The following is a 19,959-nucleotide window of genomic DNA, read 5'->3' as shown; positions in this document are numbered from 1 at the left end:
AATTATTATTTACTTTTGGTAACTATGACGCCTAGCTAATCGCGTCTCGTATGTGACAGAGTGCTGGCCGCGCTTATTTACATTGAAAGCAAGCCTAAGGGGCTAATAGAAATCTCAAATTCGTAGGTACACGGGAAATAAACCAAAGAGGCGGTTAGATATTTTATCATGTAATGGTATATTGTGTTCACCCCTGCAGCGTGTGTGTGTGTGTGAGTGCATGATGGAATGAGAGCGAGGGGATATGTACAAGTAATGTGTTATATTATCATTGTTGTGTTTATATTTGCCGAATACACGTATATATTCGTTATCCTACAGGTGTTCTTGATTCATTTATATGTATGTATAGATGTATATCCTCGTATGGTCTATATTTTTTGTTTTAGTCCTGAGTTTGAAGCTGTATGGCTTGTCTCCATTGACCAGAAGATTTATAGTTTTCTATTATTACAATTATTATTATTATTATTGCTATAAATGAATAACAGCACCACTTTATGCACGACGTGGCTTACCGCCGGAGGTGTAAATAACCGACCCGGTGACATGAACCTGGAATTAAACCGTTAGCTGGTGGTAGGATTCGTGTTTCCTTAACCGGAGACGCGAACCAAGGACCGACGACCGTCCAATCGGGCGGCCGCGGAACCCTGAACCTACGGACAAGCGGTAGAGTTGTTTGGCACCTCGAACTGGGGACTTCGGTCTCCCGGACGAGTCGTCAAACCCGTTTACATGAGAATGGCGTGTACAAAGGTGTTCTGCTCCTCAGTGTAAAATATATTACATGGAAATTTATTCTATCTAACAGCTCAGAACATAGCCAATCTTGTCATACTAATTTACGTAAAAACATTCAAAATTTTGCTTGATCTTATCACGCCAGTGACGTGCTTAGAAATTAGAAAGGAACAGCTTGTTCAAGGGAGACCAATGACATACATGGACGACCCAAGGATTTTTACCAGGGAGAGGAAGAACAGCTGTTTCACTTCAATACCTAACATTCGGTGCTCAGTGTGATGGCATGACATAATATGACCCTGTAAGAGTTAATGTTTTCGGTTGAACATAGGTTGTGTAAAAGGGGTGCTGAAGAGTATGCGGAAGAAAGTCAAGGGTGCACAAACACTCCCGCACTCCCCCTGCCGCCGCCCCTGACTGGGCCCCACTTGAACTTGACTATGACATAACTTGACATCAGATGGAAACTGATCTTTCGGAACTTTCTTTGAAGTAAAGTATCATTCAAATCAGGACTTCAACTTTACAAACACAGGTCCCTATGAATATTTAGACCGTCTTGGTGAAACTGAACCAAGCTATAATTGGGTCATTGATAAATGGTATCGAACTCTTATAATCCTTATGAGGTGTGGGCCGTTCTTATCTATGGCTGTTGGCACACGGTGCGTAACTATTACGTGGACTTAGTCCCTCAGATCTTGTCTGTAGATTCGGGCACAGATATTTGCACGGCTGGGTGTGGCCTTTCTCTGCATCAAGGAGAGACACGACTGGAAGTCCTTGAGTTGGAAACGCTGGATGGCTTCCCTCCCCCGATAGAAAAAGCGAACCTATTATCTGGAAGCACAGAAGGGGATTCGTCTAGCTCCAGTTTTATATGCGATATCCACCGGCTTCTACACCGTTGAGATCATAGAGACGGAATAATTCTGACACAATTCACTCATATTTAGTATAGAAAAGTATATTCGCTAAATTTTACTTTGCAATTAATTTTATCGCAGAATTGCTCTGGAGCCTCTAGGATAGCATTCCAATCAAAAGCTCCTGGGTCGAATCACGGTGGAATCACATGTGCAGTACTTCAGATTCCTTTTTAACCCCTTAAGTGTGGAATTTGTTGAACAAGTCGCTACTGGAAAATATAGTTTTTTTTCCTCAAATTCAGTTAAAAAACATTTATTGAAATAATACACTTATATTTGCATGCCTTTCTCTTTTATAAATTTTTATCTATACAAAGGCTTTCATATTTCAGACAAATGTAAATGAAGTGCATTTCCTACTCCCTGTGCATTCTCTACCCCCTGTTCATTTCCTATCCACTGTGCATTTCCCATTCCCTTTGCATTTCCTACTCCCTGTGCATTTCCAACCCCTGTGCATATCCTACCCCGTGCGTATTTCCTACTCTCTGTGCATTTCCTACCACCTGTGCCATCTCACCAAATGTCTGTGTGATTAAATACGCCACAGTAAATCGAATATAGTTGAAACAAACATAAAGCGTATATATACGCCTTCCGCACTACAGCACAATGAGGAGGGCGTATACAGACGCTTTATGACCAGTCTCGATTAGCCCATACAGTGTAAGAGGCGACTCTTTCCCAGCCACTCAAATGTCAATCTCACTTCAACGCAGTTCTCCCTGGACTACATTTTGCAGACCAACGAGGCTCTAACTTCTAGACTCAGGGCCAGCATAATCAGTGGCGTAGCCTGGGTGAGATTAGGCGAGGCCCTGGGTGAGATTAGAATGCAAGGCCCACATCAGTTTTTAAATTTGAAATCTCAATGTAAATGGATACAAAATCTTCAGGGATACGTCATAAAATTATCATATTTAAATAATAATAATAAATTACTGACTAAAATGATATTTAATAATTTCACTCACCCTAGAAATGTATTTCTTTGTTTTCCGGGAGCTGAAACATGAAGCTGTAGGAAGGAAGTAAGAACTGCTTATATTATCCATTGCCTTCTTAAGTTGCAAACGACCCAAGCATTTAAATGTCTCGCACTTGCTTCGTGTCAGTTTGAGGTGCTTTATTGTTAACATGTTAAAATCGGGAGTGCAAGTTCGAGAGAACGAAGAAAAGACAAGACAAATCGGTTTTTATTCGAGAAAAGAATAAATGTTCACGCAAGTTATCCTGAATGTTTGTGTAAATGTTTCACATGAGAAATGTGGCAATATTTTTTTCTTCTTCCGGGCCCCCTTAGACTGTACGTTACGCCCCTGATTTCACGTATAACGTTTAACTAGAATTTAAAGCCATATATAAACATAATGTTTTAATTTTATTGCTTACAAATATTTGCCTTTTCAATCTTTTCCCCCTCACTTCTATTTATTACATTTTTGTATCAACCCATGAGACGCGAGACCCATTCAGGCGCAAGGCCCCGAGCGGTCGCCCGCTTTGCCCACTCTTTGCTACGCCACTGAGTATAATCATCTGTGGAACTTGTGTCGTGTCCTTGCCATGTGTTTCTGATTGTTTTTCATCACTTTTATCTTATCTTCGTTCATCCTCATCTTCGCGATCAGCCAAAAGTGGCAGAAAAACGAAGTGAAATCAGCCAAATCAATCTATTAATCAAACACGATTTGCCCATCTGACTTAAAACAAAACTTGGTGCCCTTGAATTGCTTGTGATGAGCCCTGAGTGTGGAAACGTGATTGAATATTTGACTTTCCGGCTAATCGGGACTGGACCTACAGTTTAAAGTGGGATCCGAACCACTATGTGCCTCCACCGGGTATCGAACCCGGAACCCCTTGATTACAAGCCGTCGCTGAATTATTGTTATTGTTCTTTCTGTTATCTTGTCCAATCGTAATTCATCATGGCTATAAGTAGAGAGATAGAAATGATATGTAAAGAAATGGAGAAACTTTATCTTACGAGAAAAATGTACGTGACCGCTTTTATCAATTACACATTCTTAGCAATGTGGAACTACATTTAATGTGTAGATGCAATGTGCTCCGTAAGTCCTGGCCAGTACCCGAAATTTGGATTTATTTTTGTTTATGACTGTTAACGAACTAACGAAAATTAAAAAAAAAATCATGTCGTATTAATGTAATATGTGATAAGTCTTTTAGTGCTGCAAAATTTTATTATTGTGTTCTGATATAGTTTCTGAGTAAACAACAGGTATAGATTGGCGTGATTACTCAGAGGAACAGAAGAATCTAGAACGCTTATGTAAAATACGTTTGGCGGATTATTCTCAGGATTTTTACTCCAAATTTTCGTTTAAGGTGCGGAGATACTGTTAAAGTGAAATTGAGTTTTTTTTTTACTTGATTATTGTTTACTCCTTTCCTTAGGTAATTTATGATGCGTCAAGATAATAATATGTTTCAATTCGTGAATTTAGTTTACATGTAGGTATGTCTAAGAGTTTTAGTTCGAGCATTAGTAATAATATTTACAATTTAGAAAGAAATCAGTAATATTCACAAGGGGTAAGCTTCTACCGTCCACAAGAGAAACACATTTTCTCTAACTTTTCCCTTCAAAATATAGAACAAGTCACAAAGAAAAATTAAAAATTTTACCACGAAATGAGTGTCGAAATGTTTACTTTAGTGCAGGAAGAAATAGCATCCGCATTGAGGTCTTCTCCGATGGCTTAGTGGTAACGTCGTCGCCTTGCAATCAACGGTCCCCGGTTTCGATAAGAGGTGGAGTCACATGTGGTTCGGATCCCGCTTTAAACTGTAAGTCCAGTTTCGATTGGCTTGTCTGTGCATAAAGTTGGCTTAAAACAGCAACTCGGATCAACTTACACTTTAGCATTAACAGTTCGCTCGTTGTTGAGTTGCTGAACCAATAAGGAGTAAAGCAGTTGAATTCATAATTCCTGTGATTGGCTAGATATGCATTTGAAGCCGTTTTAGAGATGGCAGTCGTCAAGTGACACGGGAAGCGAACAGAAAGAAGCTACTTCAGCTATTGTAGCGGTTTCTGAACGGTCTGTTGCTGTCGTATTCACAAGGACCTACCGCCTTCGCAATGTTAGCTGCTGGAGAATAAATCAGCAGGAATTCCAGACGAAATAATCCAGGTTCTGGAGTCGGGCCAATTCTTCCAGCGGCTGATTTACCTTCCAGAGGCCGAAGGAACGTGACCTGCCAACCTTCCCAGGTTCCCTCGCTGATAGCGACTCTGTTCATAATCGCACGTGGGATTGTGATACACGTGTACCGTAGACAATCCACTTAGCTACGACACAATTCTCGAGATCGAAGGATTCGAGCAAGAAGATACCATCCCTGAATGTTGAATGCTGGATGTTATTTCAATCTGAAGCGTTTTGTCTAATGGATAAACGCAATTGAAAGGGATTCTGTTTGACCTTTTTTTGTAGCAGATGCTACTAACTTTATGATCTTGAAGCTATCTTGTAAATGCTGCTCGTGCAAGAACAAAACTCGGTTTCTTGTTTGTAATTTGGTATTCAGGTCCCGGAGTGACAAACAAGGACCACAAATTGGCCACCGACCACTTTTTTGTTCAGCGAACCAGAATTTTCCCCTTCGCCTGATATATAAGAGAGAAATATGTTGCCAAAACATTTCTACCAAGTTTTCGTCGGAAAGACTGTGATGCATTTTATACAAGGACATATATCGAAATATTTACAGCTCCTATTTGCTACTTCTTGTCCAATTAAGTACAGACATAGTAATTTTATTTATGTTTGCATCCCACAATTTTTTACTATCGGAGAAATTCGTGAACTAATGGTAAAGAGTATTTATTCGGAACTTTCTATGTTCAAAAACTATTTTTTTTAAATAAAATGTGCACTAACATTTTACCAACGTTTACACGTAACTGTTCTTGATGGATTTTGTTTGATACTTGCCATTTACCACCCTTTCTTCTCCATATTGATATAAATTTATCTTGATTTTAACACACAATTGAGTAGAACTTATTGCCATTTGCAGAATACATTTTCAAAGATCAGGACAGAGTTACCGTTGAACCCTGCTTAGATAGCCCTTAGGCTACAATATATAGATGCAATAAAAATACACAAAATACACAAACACACACACCCTCGTCTAACACGAAGAAAAGCAACGTAAAATAAGAATATAAAAAATACTCGTGATGCCGTTCCAATACGAATTCTGATGCACATACACATCTGCAACATTGTCCCACAGCGCCCACAAACAACAGATACATTGTTAATAAATATTGATTCACACAAGGAACATTTTGTCATGTTTCTGATGTCATATTTTTCTTATTGTTTGCAGGTAAGAATACCAGATTAGCTATGACGAATCATGAGTGTCCATTATGGGTAAGTTGTTCCCTTCATACTCTTAATTTGAATTTTGAATTTGAATTTAAAGTTTTGGGTGCGTCAGCACTTAGGCTATTTTGCACCCGTCACAATATATGGGGTCCAGCCACTTATCGTTACACAGAACAACTCTAACGTTGCATTATAAGAAATCTTAAAATGTTCTGACTTCTGTTAAAAGCTGAGGCTGTAAGCGGGCACTCAGCACACATAAGGACAACAGGACAATACAAACAAAATTATACTGGCCATGGGACCAGTCGCCAGAGCCTCGTTAGTCTTCAGTCCAGGGAAGTGAGGTTGACATTTGGGTGTACTACGTGGAAGGTCACCCCTTACACCCCCATACTCTTAATGTGAAGAATGAAATAAGAAAAATGTAATAAGTCGACTCTACCAGGCAACTATTTGTGATAGTTCCAATTGTTGAAATTTATCTTGGTTTCTTCTCCTTAATATTTGGAAATGTAATCAAGGTGTGCAGCCTAGGTAGAAATTTCTAAATGTCAACAGAATTTGGACCGTTCTCGCAACGAGACTAGACTTGGTAATGCCTCGTTACCATTTGCAGTTGTAAATGCCTATCCCGTTTAAGGTCTCGGTCTCGTATGGAGTCTCTAAATGTATAATACACAACGTGTGATCGCACTAAATGTCATAGCGTATATTTGCCATTAAATCAAACAACTTTTCTTAGATCCACGAAGTTTATACAATTTTATATATATGTACATGGTGTCCTAGAACAACTTCCACAACGGTTGTGTGCTGGTAGATATCATAAACACAAGTAACTTTTCCTTATAAACATTAACCGAGAGCGCTTAGTTTCTGCCCCATAAGTGCTTCAAATCTAACCTGTATTTATGCAACCCAACTTATCAAAGGATCGCACTAGCATCCCTTGTTAAGAGAGATGACTTCGAAACAACAAGTTATGTTCAACTTTCAGAAATAAAATAAAGATTCAAAAATGCAACTTGTTCTGTATAATCAGTTACGTACACTATCTGATTCTGATTTGATTGTTTCGAAAAGAACAATTTTGAGATGGGGTAATAGCTCGAAATTTGTACTCATACAACTGCGGGAGATCTTTAATAGCCGATTCAAAATATCTGATTTCCCTTCAACTAGATGCCACATTTCTTGTTGAAGTGGTTCCAGAAATGCGAAGTGTTAAGGATGAAATACTGCAGTCGTGTGCATTGGGAGATTTATGTAAGACAACGCCAGCCGCATTCGAGGTATGAACATTTCAGATAAGTGCACATGAGAGTCACCAATGTTTCTCACCTTACTCTTGCCTACGCTAGAGGTTACTAATAATTAGAGAAGAGCATAATATATTTATTCCTTAAGGTGTGAAACATATGATATGTGACATGATGTATGTTTGGCAAGCAGGTGTAATAACCTTACAATGGCCATTACTTATTTGAGCCTGGTGGCGTATTGTTCAGTCTTGCATGGCACGTAACGTATCATTTTCCAAGATTCCTTAACAAAGTGAATTCCCATTATGAGAGAACTGATACCTTGAAACGGATAGAAAAGAAAAATGAAGAGTCTTTTGTTTCCCATGTTTTGGCGTGGTCATTATTTGAGCAGTTGTGTTCCGGTGGTCGATATGCCATTACGAATCGCCACTCCTTTGTTTCGCGCTCAAAAGAGCTAACCAGACTCACTTAAAAGAACGTCGAACCCACGTGCTAACGGCTACATGGGGGGCCGAATTGACGTCCACAGACAAACATTATGCGAGCATAAATCTCTTCTCCGTCCGAATGCATAAGCAGACCCTGCCTCATTATAACGAATGCCTCGCGGATAGGGATGAGTAACAGCAAGATTTGTCACAGTCGACGGCCCCCATTTATCATTTTCCTTCCACAAAGATGGTCTTTTGTCAGTGTGTTCTTCGTTTCCCTTTCATCAGGCCACAAAGAACGTCAAAACACTATTCTCTCAACATCAATTTCGTTTTTGCAAGGAGAAAAAAAAAAGGTAAATGACAGTTGCAACATCTGTTGAATTTTCGAAGGATCTGAGGCTGCAAAGACCTAATATAATTCTAATAACTCCCACGAATTATTTTTTGTGCAACAGAAAATACAGTCAATGGATGGATTTGAAACGTATATGTACTATATGTGGTATTCATTGTTTGTATTATGTTTACTAATAATAACTGAATAATAACTGCGGTGACGATGAGACTCGCTGAAGCACACAGAATCCCCTCAGGTACAGGGGTAGTGTTAGGCAACGACAATACTTCACAGCACAGAGGAATAAAACCACATTACTGCCGTAGACGAAATGAAAGGATTTATTCTTTATTTATTACAATTATAAAGCAAATATACTTGGGACGAATGTGAGGATTTCGCTTTAACGGTGTCTCGACTCATCTATAACACATAACCTCAATGCGTGGCTATCGGTGTACCTATGGTCGCATAGGCCTAGCTTATGTCTCGAACTACCACACCAAGATGTATGCACACTGGCCTCAAGAAGTACTCCGGCAGTTTGTTTCTTTATATACTAGCATATTTGCAGAATATACAATTCACTCGATAGATGTATCAATATACGCTCTATAAAACAACTTATTATTAATTTCGTTGATCCTGTACAACACCGAACAGTTGTTTTGAGTTTAAATTGTGTCGACGATCTGCGGCGAATGTTCATTTCTCATGCGAAATCATCGCTTTTATACCTTTTCAAGATCACGGATTAAGCACAGATGAGTCACTTACTAATTACGAAAGCAAGCTTGAAACGCAACTGACATCTACACAAGTTGAGATTACAAATTCACAAAATGCATTTTCTCAAATACGTATAAAGACACATTGAATTACTCAAAATAGAACATAAAATACAATAAATATTAAAGAAGAGATATGCATTACAAATAAGGTGCAATTTACATGTAATAACACAAAAATTACCGTTTCATTCACAAAATAATATATTTGTGACATATTTTCAAGTGGTGATCAAAAATATTGAGCATATCAGATTAAGGTCCGGATTTACATATGTGGAACCCTGGGCTAACAACAACGCGTGTCCCACCACACACACAAAACACACAAAATGTCGCTGTATAACATGAACCATGGACCGTATTTAAATTGATCTGGGAAAAAGATTCCTGGAACGAATTGAAATACCTCACAGATAAAAAGGTTCTCTATGGTACAGAACGCTTTTACGCTTGCTGATTTTCTATCCTTGACATGAATTAAATATATTTGAAATTCCTGGACATTTAACAACCCTGTTTGACAGACCTTGGTCCTTATAGGGCTGTTGGGCCACGGAGTTTAGCTCCTTTAGTTAGCGTTCATCTGAATCCTCTGTCTCGTCTGGAAATGAAAACCAAATGCATCAATACAGAGTTTGTGAAACACTGAAATGGAATGTAGCTCGATTAATATTGAACACATTTAGTTTCGTAATTTTGAAAATGCTGTTTGTCGAGGTCTCGTAGCTCGGAAATGTGACTTCAACATCCAAAACCAAACGTTACCATGGAAAATTGGCTCTCTTGGTGTCCTATTCAATCAGTGGTGAATTGGAATTGAAAACATACACTATATTAGAAACTTTTATTAGACCCCAATTTGGTTTAGACCTTCAACATGTTCTGCTCATTGCTCTTGGGAAATTATATCAATTATATAAATTGATTGTTTATTAATTGTAACGCTGTTTACATTGTAAGTATATAGGAACTGAGGAATAAACATTTCTAATTTTTTGAAACATCCGAAAGATTTTGTTGTAGCTCCCGCGTATATTATATGCCCCACGCCCTACACCCACCTAGTGTGGGTACTCTGTAACAAAATAAAGAAAAATGGAGTGATTAAGATCAATCCTCGGCCACGCAACCACAAGAGTACCACCTTTTATCACCCGAGCGCTGAAGGCAGTGTGGCCAATGTAAAGAAAGTTATGGCTAAAGAAGGATAACTTTTGACTTACCCTCGTATTTCGAGGAGATCCAAACCAAGTGTCTCAGAAATAATAATAATATAAATAATGATAATTAACACATTAATAGGGCTATTAATAATAATATGTAAATTAATTTATATTGTTTTAGCTATTATTATATGAATAGGCAAAAAGAAAGAACAAGGAGAATAGATATACTTTTACAACACGTATTCATTATCTTATCTTATTAGCTTATGTGTAGTAAAGATCGCTAAAATTTGTATAAAAACAACTGCCTGCAAAGGAAATTAATGTAGAAAAATTTTAAAAATTGAATATTTATTGAATAACAAAAAAATGTTAGGTCCAGATGATGAAAAGTAAAGTTTCCTATTATTATTTTAATTTTAAGCCGTACCGGAAGTGCCTAAATGATTTTTAAGAATTGTAAATTCAAAGTCGCATGTATCCAACGTTGTCCTTGCCTTCGTGTAAGTTCGGTGTAAATTAATAACCCTTGAGTATAAAAGAAATGATAAAGAAGTATATTTTTTTATGATTTTTTTAGTATTCGTTAAGTCTTTCTTGGGGAGGGGGATCAGGATCCTCTGGACCCTCCTCTAAATATGGTCTTGGTTCTATACTCTCGCCTGCTATCTCTGGAACAAGCGAACGGAAACAGGTCTCTGCGCAAGTAGTGACGCAAGTAAGACGGCTCCACCAATGCCCACTCGATTTCTAGCCCTTCTCTGCCGCTATGGACGGCCTTGCTCTACGGATTTCGGGGATTGAGCACAGTAAGATTATCTTGAAAAATTCATTGATCGGTAGCGCTATGTGCTAACCACTCGGCCACGGGGTCGGCAGTCGGTGTTTTAAGTCCACTTTATACACAGTAAGGCTGTTTGGGACTGGACCTACAGTTTAAACTGAGATCCGAACCACTATGTGCCTCCACCGGGGACCTCTTGATTACAAGGCGACGATGCTATCACTGCACCATCGGAAAGGCCCTATCGTGAAAAAGACACACGTAGCAAGAAATCAACTATCTTGTGCGTAGGTACACGCAAGGTTCTCGAACCACAGAACACACCCACACGTAAACACATGTCGGAAACATATGTACTGTGTGGCACCCGATTTGGGAACCCGTGTCAATAGTATTCAAGTAGCCGTGTGAAGAGTCTCGAGTGGACACCCGCCGAGTGCACGGTCAACACGGCGCCCCCCACAAGAGATTCGCCAGAAGGGCCCCGCCCTCCGCTGCAGGCGCCGCCGGAGAACAACACTTGAGCCGCGCAGGATCTGGTCGTGGTTATTTATCCGAAGGTTACCCAGTCGATTGGTTTGGCAAGGAACGGGCGGGGGTTGACTGACCGAATGGTGGCGACGCACGTGACATGAAAAGCAATCGAATTCTTATTCACAGTTGCAAGTGGAGGATAGTTTTTTTTTTCTGAAACTATTTATTTATTTATTTGAACACAACAGAAAGAATGACGTATTACAGTGTTCTTTTACATTGTTTTTTTCTTTTAGTTGATAAGTTCACATGATTTAATGATAAGAAATATTCTTGAAGTTGCAGAAATGTAAATAAACATAAAACATGTCAACGCTAAACTAAATGTACACAACAGAAAGTATAGTTACTAAAATAATACAAGTTATATTTAAAACAGTCCTATAAAATATTACACTATTCTGTAGAAATATAGCCTAATGAATACAAAATTTCAAATATTGCAACGTACAATATGCGTTTCAATATTTCAGATCTGAACCTCCTCGTACAAAAAAATATATAAAAAAGATACTAACACGTAAAATGCATTCTAAATTACATAAAATATGAAAATAAATAATATTAAAGGATGAAAGTTGTAACTTGACGTAGTGTAGGGATGTCTTATTTACCTACTAAACTGCAGTGGATTACAATTAAAATTACTTTTGAAACTCTGTTTAAAGAAAAACCTTCGGTAAATTATTAATTAACATTAGCATAATTTTACGGGCTTGAAGGAATCATGTGTGATAACCCTTCTTACAATTGTAATACGAAATTCAAATTGGGTACTGAAATAAACACAAGATGAACTTACCAATAATATGTATACTCTATCACGGGAATATCTGAAGCATTGTCGTGCATGACGGGGGAGAAGGGGTGAAAGCGAGTGGGTCGAACGAAGCAGTACACGCTGCTGCCAACAGCTGGTAATTGCAGTTGCTTTCCACGCAATCTCGTTCCCTCTCAGGCGTTCATTGGTCGAGCCCACTCGAGTCGAAACTTGCGCAGAGACGGGTTTTCGTTCTCTTCTTCTATAGATTCTAGGTACAGAATATAACCGATATGGGTACGAATCGGTACATTGGCAAAACTCCTCTGCTCATTAGTTCTAAAAGTTTAACGAATTGCTGATGACGATAATTATACCATGATTGATTAACATTTAGAATCAAAAAATCTTTGTACAAAATTTCATTATTGTAGCATTTTTAATTTTCTAAATAGCGAAATCGATATAAAATAATACTTTTTATAAATATTTTATCTTATCAACATTTTACTCACAAAAATATAGCTATGGTTACGGAAAGGTCGTTATAATGCCAAATTTTGGCGCTTTTTGTCTCCCATTGACAGATTTATCAGGATAATAAATATTTCACTATACCATCATCTGGTATTCTTTCAGTTATAAAATTTTTTGTCTTTGATCTGCAGTAGTTTCTGAACAATTGATTTCTCAAAATTTGGGAGTGATGGATAAAACTCAGTGGCTTTCAGTCATTCCAGATAGCAAGTTACAAGAATATATGAATACTTTTCCTTGAAGAAAAATGGTCGCATACCAGTCTTATTATTTGTTTCTATTTATATGATATTTTATATTATTTAATATATATACTAAGTACAGTAAGTTTGAAAAATTAGGATGAAGCACCAGTAACCACCATGCTACTAAAGCAAGCAAGGAAGCAAGAGCAAGCAAGAGATGGATAAGACATATTTGAATTCAGTCGGAATGTTATTTCCTTCTCGCTTTTCTACGTCAAGAACCTGATACTATATTTTATCCCAAACTGTGATCGGACGGTCCTAGCCGTAAAAATTTTTCTCAGAATTTTCAAGAGGTAAGGTGTCTTGGGATCCACTTTGTGTGGACAAGATCATTAATTAATTTTTCCGTAGAACTATGACTACAGTGAATTGCATCACACAATTCCTGGATGGTCGCAAGAAAATCAGTTCTAATGATGACATTCACTTGTTGTCTCTTCACGTTTCCATTGCAGTTGCTGATCTACGACAGAGAACTTTCCCCTCTCAAAACCTTTTGATCCGTTTATGGACATTACTGACATTGAGTGTTGCATCTCCGAATCTTCTGTGGATCTCTGGAGCCTATTTTTCCAAAAATTCAATCACTGCTCTTTGCTTTCTTTTATCAAATATGTTGCTTACAGGGGTTGTTAAGAAAGTAATCTCACCTTTTTTTTTTCTTGAGAACTGATTGACTTATATAAATTAAATTCACGGTGAGCAAAGGTACATATTTCGACTAGGTTCTCCGTTCAGTTCCATGGCGTTGCGGCATGTGTGAAAAAGACATGTGTGCCACCCGTGTACCCACTGGTGTATAGAGGGGGAAGCTGATGGGGTTAGAGCCCCTCCCGAGATTGTGAGTAATATTTTTTTTTCAAATGAAAGGATAAAGAACTCGGGGAAAACCAGAGTGGTAAATGCAAATCCCCTTAAAATTATCCCCAATTTCCATTTTTGTGTTTGAATGAATTTAAAAATAAGGACTAAAAATGCTAATTACAAAATATTTAATTGTGTATCCCCCGTCTAGAACACATCTATTTAATATCAACCTTAGAATTCAGCCCCCTCCGAAAATACATCCTTTATACGCCAGTGATATCAGCTTTTATTTCGTTCCCATAGTAATCCCTTGGCAAATCCCTAAACTTAGTTGAACTATGCTCCCCATCCACCCCACAACCAGGACATTGCCCCATCAAATTTCTATACTTTCTACTCAAAGTGTGGAACAAGATTTGAAGACGACGAACGCCTTGTTGAATTGTCAACCTATTTAAAAATTCAGTACTCTTTAACTCCAACATTTATTTATGATTTAATATCTACAGAACCTCATTGAGCTTTTGCACTGGTGCTGTGTAACCACGAGGTAGGAATGATTGCTGATATCTCTCTGTAATATGTTTAAAAATTATTATAGATTTCTTGATAGTGAACGCTTGTTTTCTTCCAATGTATCAAAGAAGGTTAGCACTTTCCATTTTTTTAGTGCTCCAAGCCTCTTGATGCTATACTTAAACTCCTGTCGATTATTTTACGATCATTTCTAATGCCACCTGACCAGTATGAAGTGGATTCAGTCTGCAGTGTCAAACTTGACAGGTTTTTCTTTTTTATTTTAGCACCATTTTGTTGTCTTTTTACAGTCTGCCGAACAACTAAAACCAATCTCAAAGGATTTTTATAGCCTTGCGTGGGTAACTTTTTATTCATGAATTCTCTCTCCATCTGCATTTCAGTCAAGTTTTGCTTGCCACTCAATCTTATCGTTGTTGCGATGGTTAGTCATCCTCAGTGTTAATGTACATGGAGTAAAATTTTAAACTACAACTACAAGAATATTATGAGTGTCAATGGAGGTTAACAAAATCAAGCCCTTCAAATAAAATATACGAAAGGAAAAAATATTACTGGTTGACAACAAACTTATACATTTTTTACTCAGCTAGAACTTTCAGATTCTTTTCGATCCATATTTAGAAGCTTCATGGAAACAAGTGGTTCATGAAAGATGAAATGATTTTGCTGTATTTACGTACAAACAATTTCGTAAACTGGCTTCTCCGATAGCGTAGTGGTTACGTCATCACCTTGTACTAAAGGGGTCCCGGTTTCGATATCCGATGAAGGCACAAATAGTTTGGATCTCACTTTAAACTGTGTGTCCCAACTCGATTAGCCTTTCTCTGCATACAGTAGATCTAAACCAAAATCAAATGAACAAATAATCAATGTCGTTAACTAAATCAGCTAACGAACTTTATAGGAAAAGCATTGAAGGAATGAGAACGAGTTGAAGGCAAATAAATAAATCAGGACAGCGAGGATAAATACGCTCCGAGGGAAATATGCGGAACTGCAGAACAACAGGGGAAGAGGGAAAGGAAAAAACACGAAAAGAATATCTGCGCAACTGATTAAGTGCGAGAACAATATTCAATGTGTGAGAGATGAATTGCGAAAACAAAGTCTAATAACGGGTTAACTAGAAGAAGAATAGGAGTAATATGCAGTAGCGGATCTAGTATGTGGACCCTGCACATTAAATATTTTAGGGGAGACCAGGGCAAAATGATCCCTCTAAGATATTGGAAACCATATTTCGAATCGTCATCGCAATACAATGAAGACGATTACACATATATGTTGATGCAAATCTTATCTGTTATTGAGAAATGATTTGGAAACTTTAAATCGAAAATGCAACACAGAGTAAAGCAAAACGTAAGATAATGCAAATCATCATTTTGCCCAGGATGTACGGGGCAATATGATCCCCTGCTCCTTAGGTATGTTGCAATAATGTAAATATCTTGCCAGAAAGTAGAAAAGTAAAACATTAGTTTAGAAATGAAAAATAAAACAGATATAGCACTTTACACATATAAGTTCGTTGGACTTAATGTAAAGCTCCTCTATAATAAATAACTATAGAGGAAATATATGAATCGCTCACTGCAGAAAGGCAAGATGTCCACATTTCTCATTTTTTTAGGAGAGACAAAAAACTGCATAAAACTATATTTATGATATTTTCATCATGACATGTATTTTTCCTTTCTTAATAGAAGTACACGTTATGAAAATACGAATGCAAAAATTGTGTATGGCGTAAGGGGATAGAGGGGGAGTTTGTTTTGTGTTTTGGACATGATCCCTTTCTGCAGTAAATTGAGTGTTCAAACGAATTTTGAATTGAATTGATTAAAGAAAAACGCAATGAAATTTATAAACTTACTTTATTGTAAGAAAAATTATTTCTTAAACATTCCTCAATAATATTTGACGTTGTGGAACTACAAATTACTCAGTCATCTTTGTCTTCAGCATGTGTTTCCGTTTTGATAGGCCACGATGTTATTGAACTCCAAAACAGCATCTTGTCTTCAGGTATGTAGACCAACGTTTTTGTGATGTCATCCATTTTGTTGTTGTTTATGGGCAGTACAGAGTTATAGGCTTGTCTGGAAGGCAGTTCAAATTGTTCAGCAGACTTCCTCAGCCGAAAAGTGTCCACTATGAAGCCACCAATATTCATGTTACACTTAACACTATGCGTAGTTTGAGATGAGAAGGTAATCTCACGGTATTTTGAAATACTGAAAGTCTTTTTCAGGTGTTTAGGCACATTTTTACCATAAGAGTCGTCCCTCGGACAGGTTTTTTGTAAAATTCAGGCCACCAGGAACTGTAGTCATTTGACCCTGGTGTTATAGCCGGCACGATTTGCCCTTTCCAATTGACGTGCTCTTTCCCTGAAACTTTTGCTTTTTTAATTACATTCCTTCTGTACATTTCTAAGTTCAAGCCTCCTTTCCTTTTCTTAACTCCTTTTCCTTCGTCAGCAGAGGTGCTCATTTTCTCAAATCACAATATGATTCACAATCAACGAAGAGAAAAAACTGCAATAAACGTCCACGCCGAGGGTTTGAGCTGTACTGTCAAAGAACGGAGCGTAGTTCGTAAACTGGCCACCTTAGCGCCACTACGAAATTTCATTTACTGCAGACAGGGAACTAAACTAAAGTGCAAGCTATCTTGACAGTGACGTCAGCTGGGACCACACTACAGGTTGATGCGAAACCATTGTATCACTCCGCGCATATCATGAAAGATTCTCTTCGTCACAGTTGTGTCTCAGAGTCCGCAGAGAAAGCACACGGGAGGAACGGAACGTTTTTGTGTACAGCTGATCGAGGGTTGGGTCGGGGGGGTAGCAAGGACTGCTTGACTTCTGACACCCTGTCAATGTTGCCAAACTTACATGGACGAAAGGTCAATTGAGTTCGAGTGCGTCTGTTGTGTATGTTGTTTGTACCGAAATGAAGGGCAAAACCGTACATAGTGAGAGCCGAGAGGTGATTTCGAATGTTGTTAAATTTCTTGACAACGAAGCGAGAGAAGGATGTTACACGTTTCCGGTCAATCAAACTACAAAGCGTGCGGCGGCTGCAGTTCAATTGTTGGACACTTTCATTAAGAAAATTAGAAAGGAAGGAAATTCCGGGGGGTTATTTACGACACCAGGTAAGCACAGGTCTGCCGAAAAGCGTAGAATTGTTGTAGACGACTTTGACACGTGTTTGATTAGAAGAACTATTGGTAATTTTTATACGGTTGAACATGAAGTGCCAACAGTAAAAAAAAGTGCTTTCGAAATTAAAGAAAGAAATTAATTTTCGAGGTAGTCGTGAAACTCTTCGCAACATTATTTGCAATGATTTAGGATTATATAGTATTATATATTATATAGTATATAATATATATAGTTATATGTATTAGTTATATCAGCTAATCAAAACCAACAAAAAGCCCCCGCAATATCGGGTCGACACTCTTGCAGCAGAAAACGGCCACACCCTACTTCGTCTTCCACCTTATCATTGCGATCTAAACCCTATTGAGTATGTTTGGGGTATCATAAAGGGTCGTATTGCATCACAAAATGTGGATCGTAATTTGGGCAGAGTACTGGAAGTTGCAAGAGAAGAATTTCAGAACTTTCCCAAAGAAGAATGGAAAAGGTCTTGCGAAAAGTAAAGGCGAAACAAGTTAGCGCCTCTGGCCTGGTACTCCCAATCACCGCTACTGTCTAAGGATATAATTATAATTAATAATTAAATTGAAGATAAAATCCGTTTCTTAGATGGTAATATTTACTATCGCATAGTAAGAATCACAACCATGACAATAGATTTTATTGTCATTAATTATTTAAGTCGGGAATCGTCACGAACGCTATCCATACTTCTTCAACCACTGACCGCGCCATCCTGAACGTCGCGTTTTGCGGCAGGTCCGCCAGAATTTCATCTGTCAGAGAACAGCTGTGAGGCATGGTGGCAACAGCGTGCCATTTGAGAGCAGAGGAAGAGAAGAATTTCCCCCATATTCTCGTCTGCTGCCGTTCACCGTGACAGAAACAAGTGGGGGTGGATTTTAGTTCGCATATTTTCCGGGGTTTTTCTTCTTTGCTGAGCAGTATATATAATTTTAACTTCGACTTGTAACAAAATAATCGTGCCGAACACACTACATTTCAACAAGTTTTTAAGTATCTAATATTTTTAACACATTTATATGCTCTGTATACGCTGTAACGTGTTTTCATTAAGGAACTATATTTTTGTGCTCAAGCCTTGCGAACTTTCCGTTCAAAGGCGCGTTGCCATCTCGTATTCATTATCCGATTCCGTTTATTTTCTTGTATTTATACATCGTGCTCGTTTTAATTGCTCTTTATTTTACATGATTCCATTCTAAAAGAAACCTCGCATTGAGACATGTTGGACTTCCTTCCCTTGCATTTCAAACTATTGAAATTCTTTGCCTTGTTTGTCTTTTTTCTTAGTGCAGACAGTGAAAGTATCAACGATGGAAGTTTGCAATGCTGTTACTACGTCACTGTCAAGATAGGTTGCACCAGAGTATAGTCCGGGAAAGTTCCCTTTCTGCAGTAAACGGAAAATTGAAGGCGTTGCCATGCCCATTGTTATCCATCGGACAGGTGTCATTTCTGCGGTGAACGATCCATTGAGCTATTACAAACCATTATCGTCACACAAAAGGAAATGTGTAGTTGCCTTTCTGCAGTAAGCGATTCATATAGGTATAACTAATCCTATAAAAATCAAATATTATTGTTAGAACTATTTAAGCTAACAATATTTCACCCAACAAAAATTATAATGTTCTTAATTTAAAATATTGTTCCCAATAATAATGAAACTTATCTACTAATAAATAATCCAACTGAACGTAAAACTGTAATAGAAAAATAAAACATCATTGATCTGAGGTTTATTACTAATCGTCCAACGAATGCATATGTGTAAAGTGCTATATCTATTCTTCATTTCTAAACTAATGTTTTACTGTTCTATTTCTTGACAAGGCATTTACATAACTAAGATCACAAATGAGGTCAACGTCATCATCCATTCCAACACATTGGTCATGAACCCATTGTGTACACATCTGACACATAATCCAACCTTCGTCATTAACAGAACATATCACTGCAGTAAATACACTTTGAATTATCATTATCACTATCAAAAACTGTCGCTTCTTATAGACCTATCATAATGCCCCAAGTGTTGTCACTACAGAAATCACATTGCTACGACAAAACATAATCTTGTTTAGGCAGAACAAAGCACGCGTAAGTAACCCTAATATTTGTGATTATTTTCAGTTACCATTCCGTACATACAGGGCTGAAAAATTATCAGTTCCCTTACATCAAGAGGACTTGAAATGACATCTTTTGCAGTAAATTTTAAACAAAACATTGTGAGCAAAATTAACACTTTCCTTACAGACGAAATTCTCTTCGAAAAAAAACCTTCCAATTCTGATGGCAAGAATGTCATGTTTTAGAAAGCAAATCCTTTTCTACAGTAATACTCACGGTCGCCTGAAGCTGAAATGAACCACGTGATATTACCGCTGTAACCCTTAGTAAAGTTCAGTAATAAAGGTCTATTCATTACCAATCTTAACACTTCCCTTAGTGTTATTATTATTATCATCATCCTTATTATTATTATCTCTTGAACATGTG

General features: G+C 37.8%; 1 protein-coding gene across 3 annotated transcripts in view; it reads left to right on the top strand.

The window, feature by feature from the left end:
- Positions 1-19,959, top strand: part of LOC145989483 (uncharacterized) — a 544,790-nt gene that overhangs the window by 435,662 nt on the left and 89,169 nt on the right. The window contains exon 2 of one of the 3 annotated variants that reach the window (XM_083124830.1): positions 6,045-6,091. The exons of the other annotated variants lie outside the window; for them this stretch is intronic. Within the exon in view, the coding sequence (XP_082980956.1) occupies positions 6,088-6,091 (4 nt within the window). The 5' untranslated portion in view covers positions 6,045-6,087. The remainder of the gene's footprint in view (positions 1-6,044; positions 6,092-19,959) is intronic. 3 annotated transcript variants of the gene reach the window in all.

The sequence above is a fragment of the Lepisma saccharinum genome, chromosome 6 (genome assembly GCF_977018435.1).
Source record: "Lepisma saccharinum chromosome 6, izLepSacc3.1, whole genome shotgun sequence".
Classification (NCBI taxonomy): Eukaryota; Metazoa; Arthropoda; class Insecta; order Zygentoma; family Lepismatidae; genus Lepisma; species Lepisma saccharinum.
The sequence above is the reverse complement of the archived record's forward strand: the minus strand, read 5'-3'. Positions and strand labels throughout refer to the sequence as shown.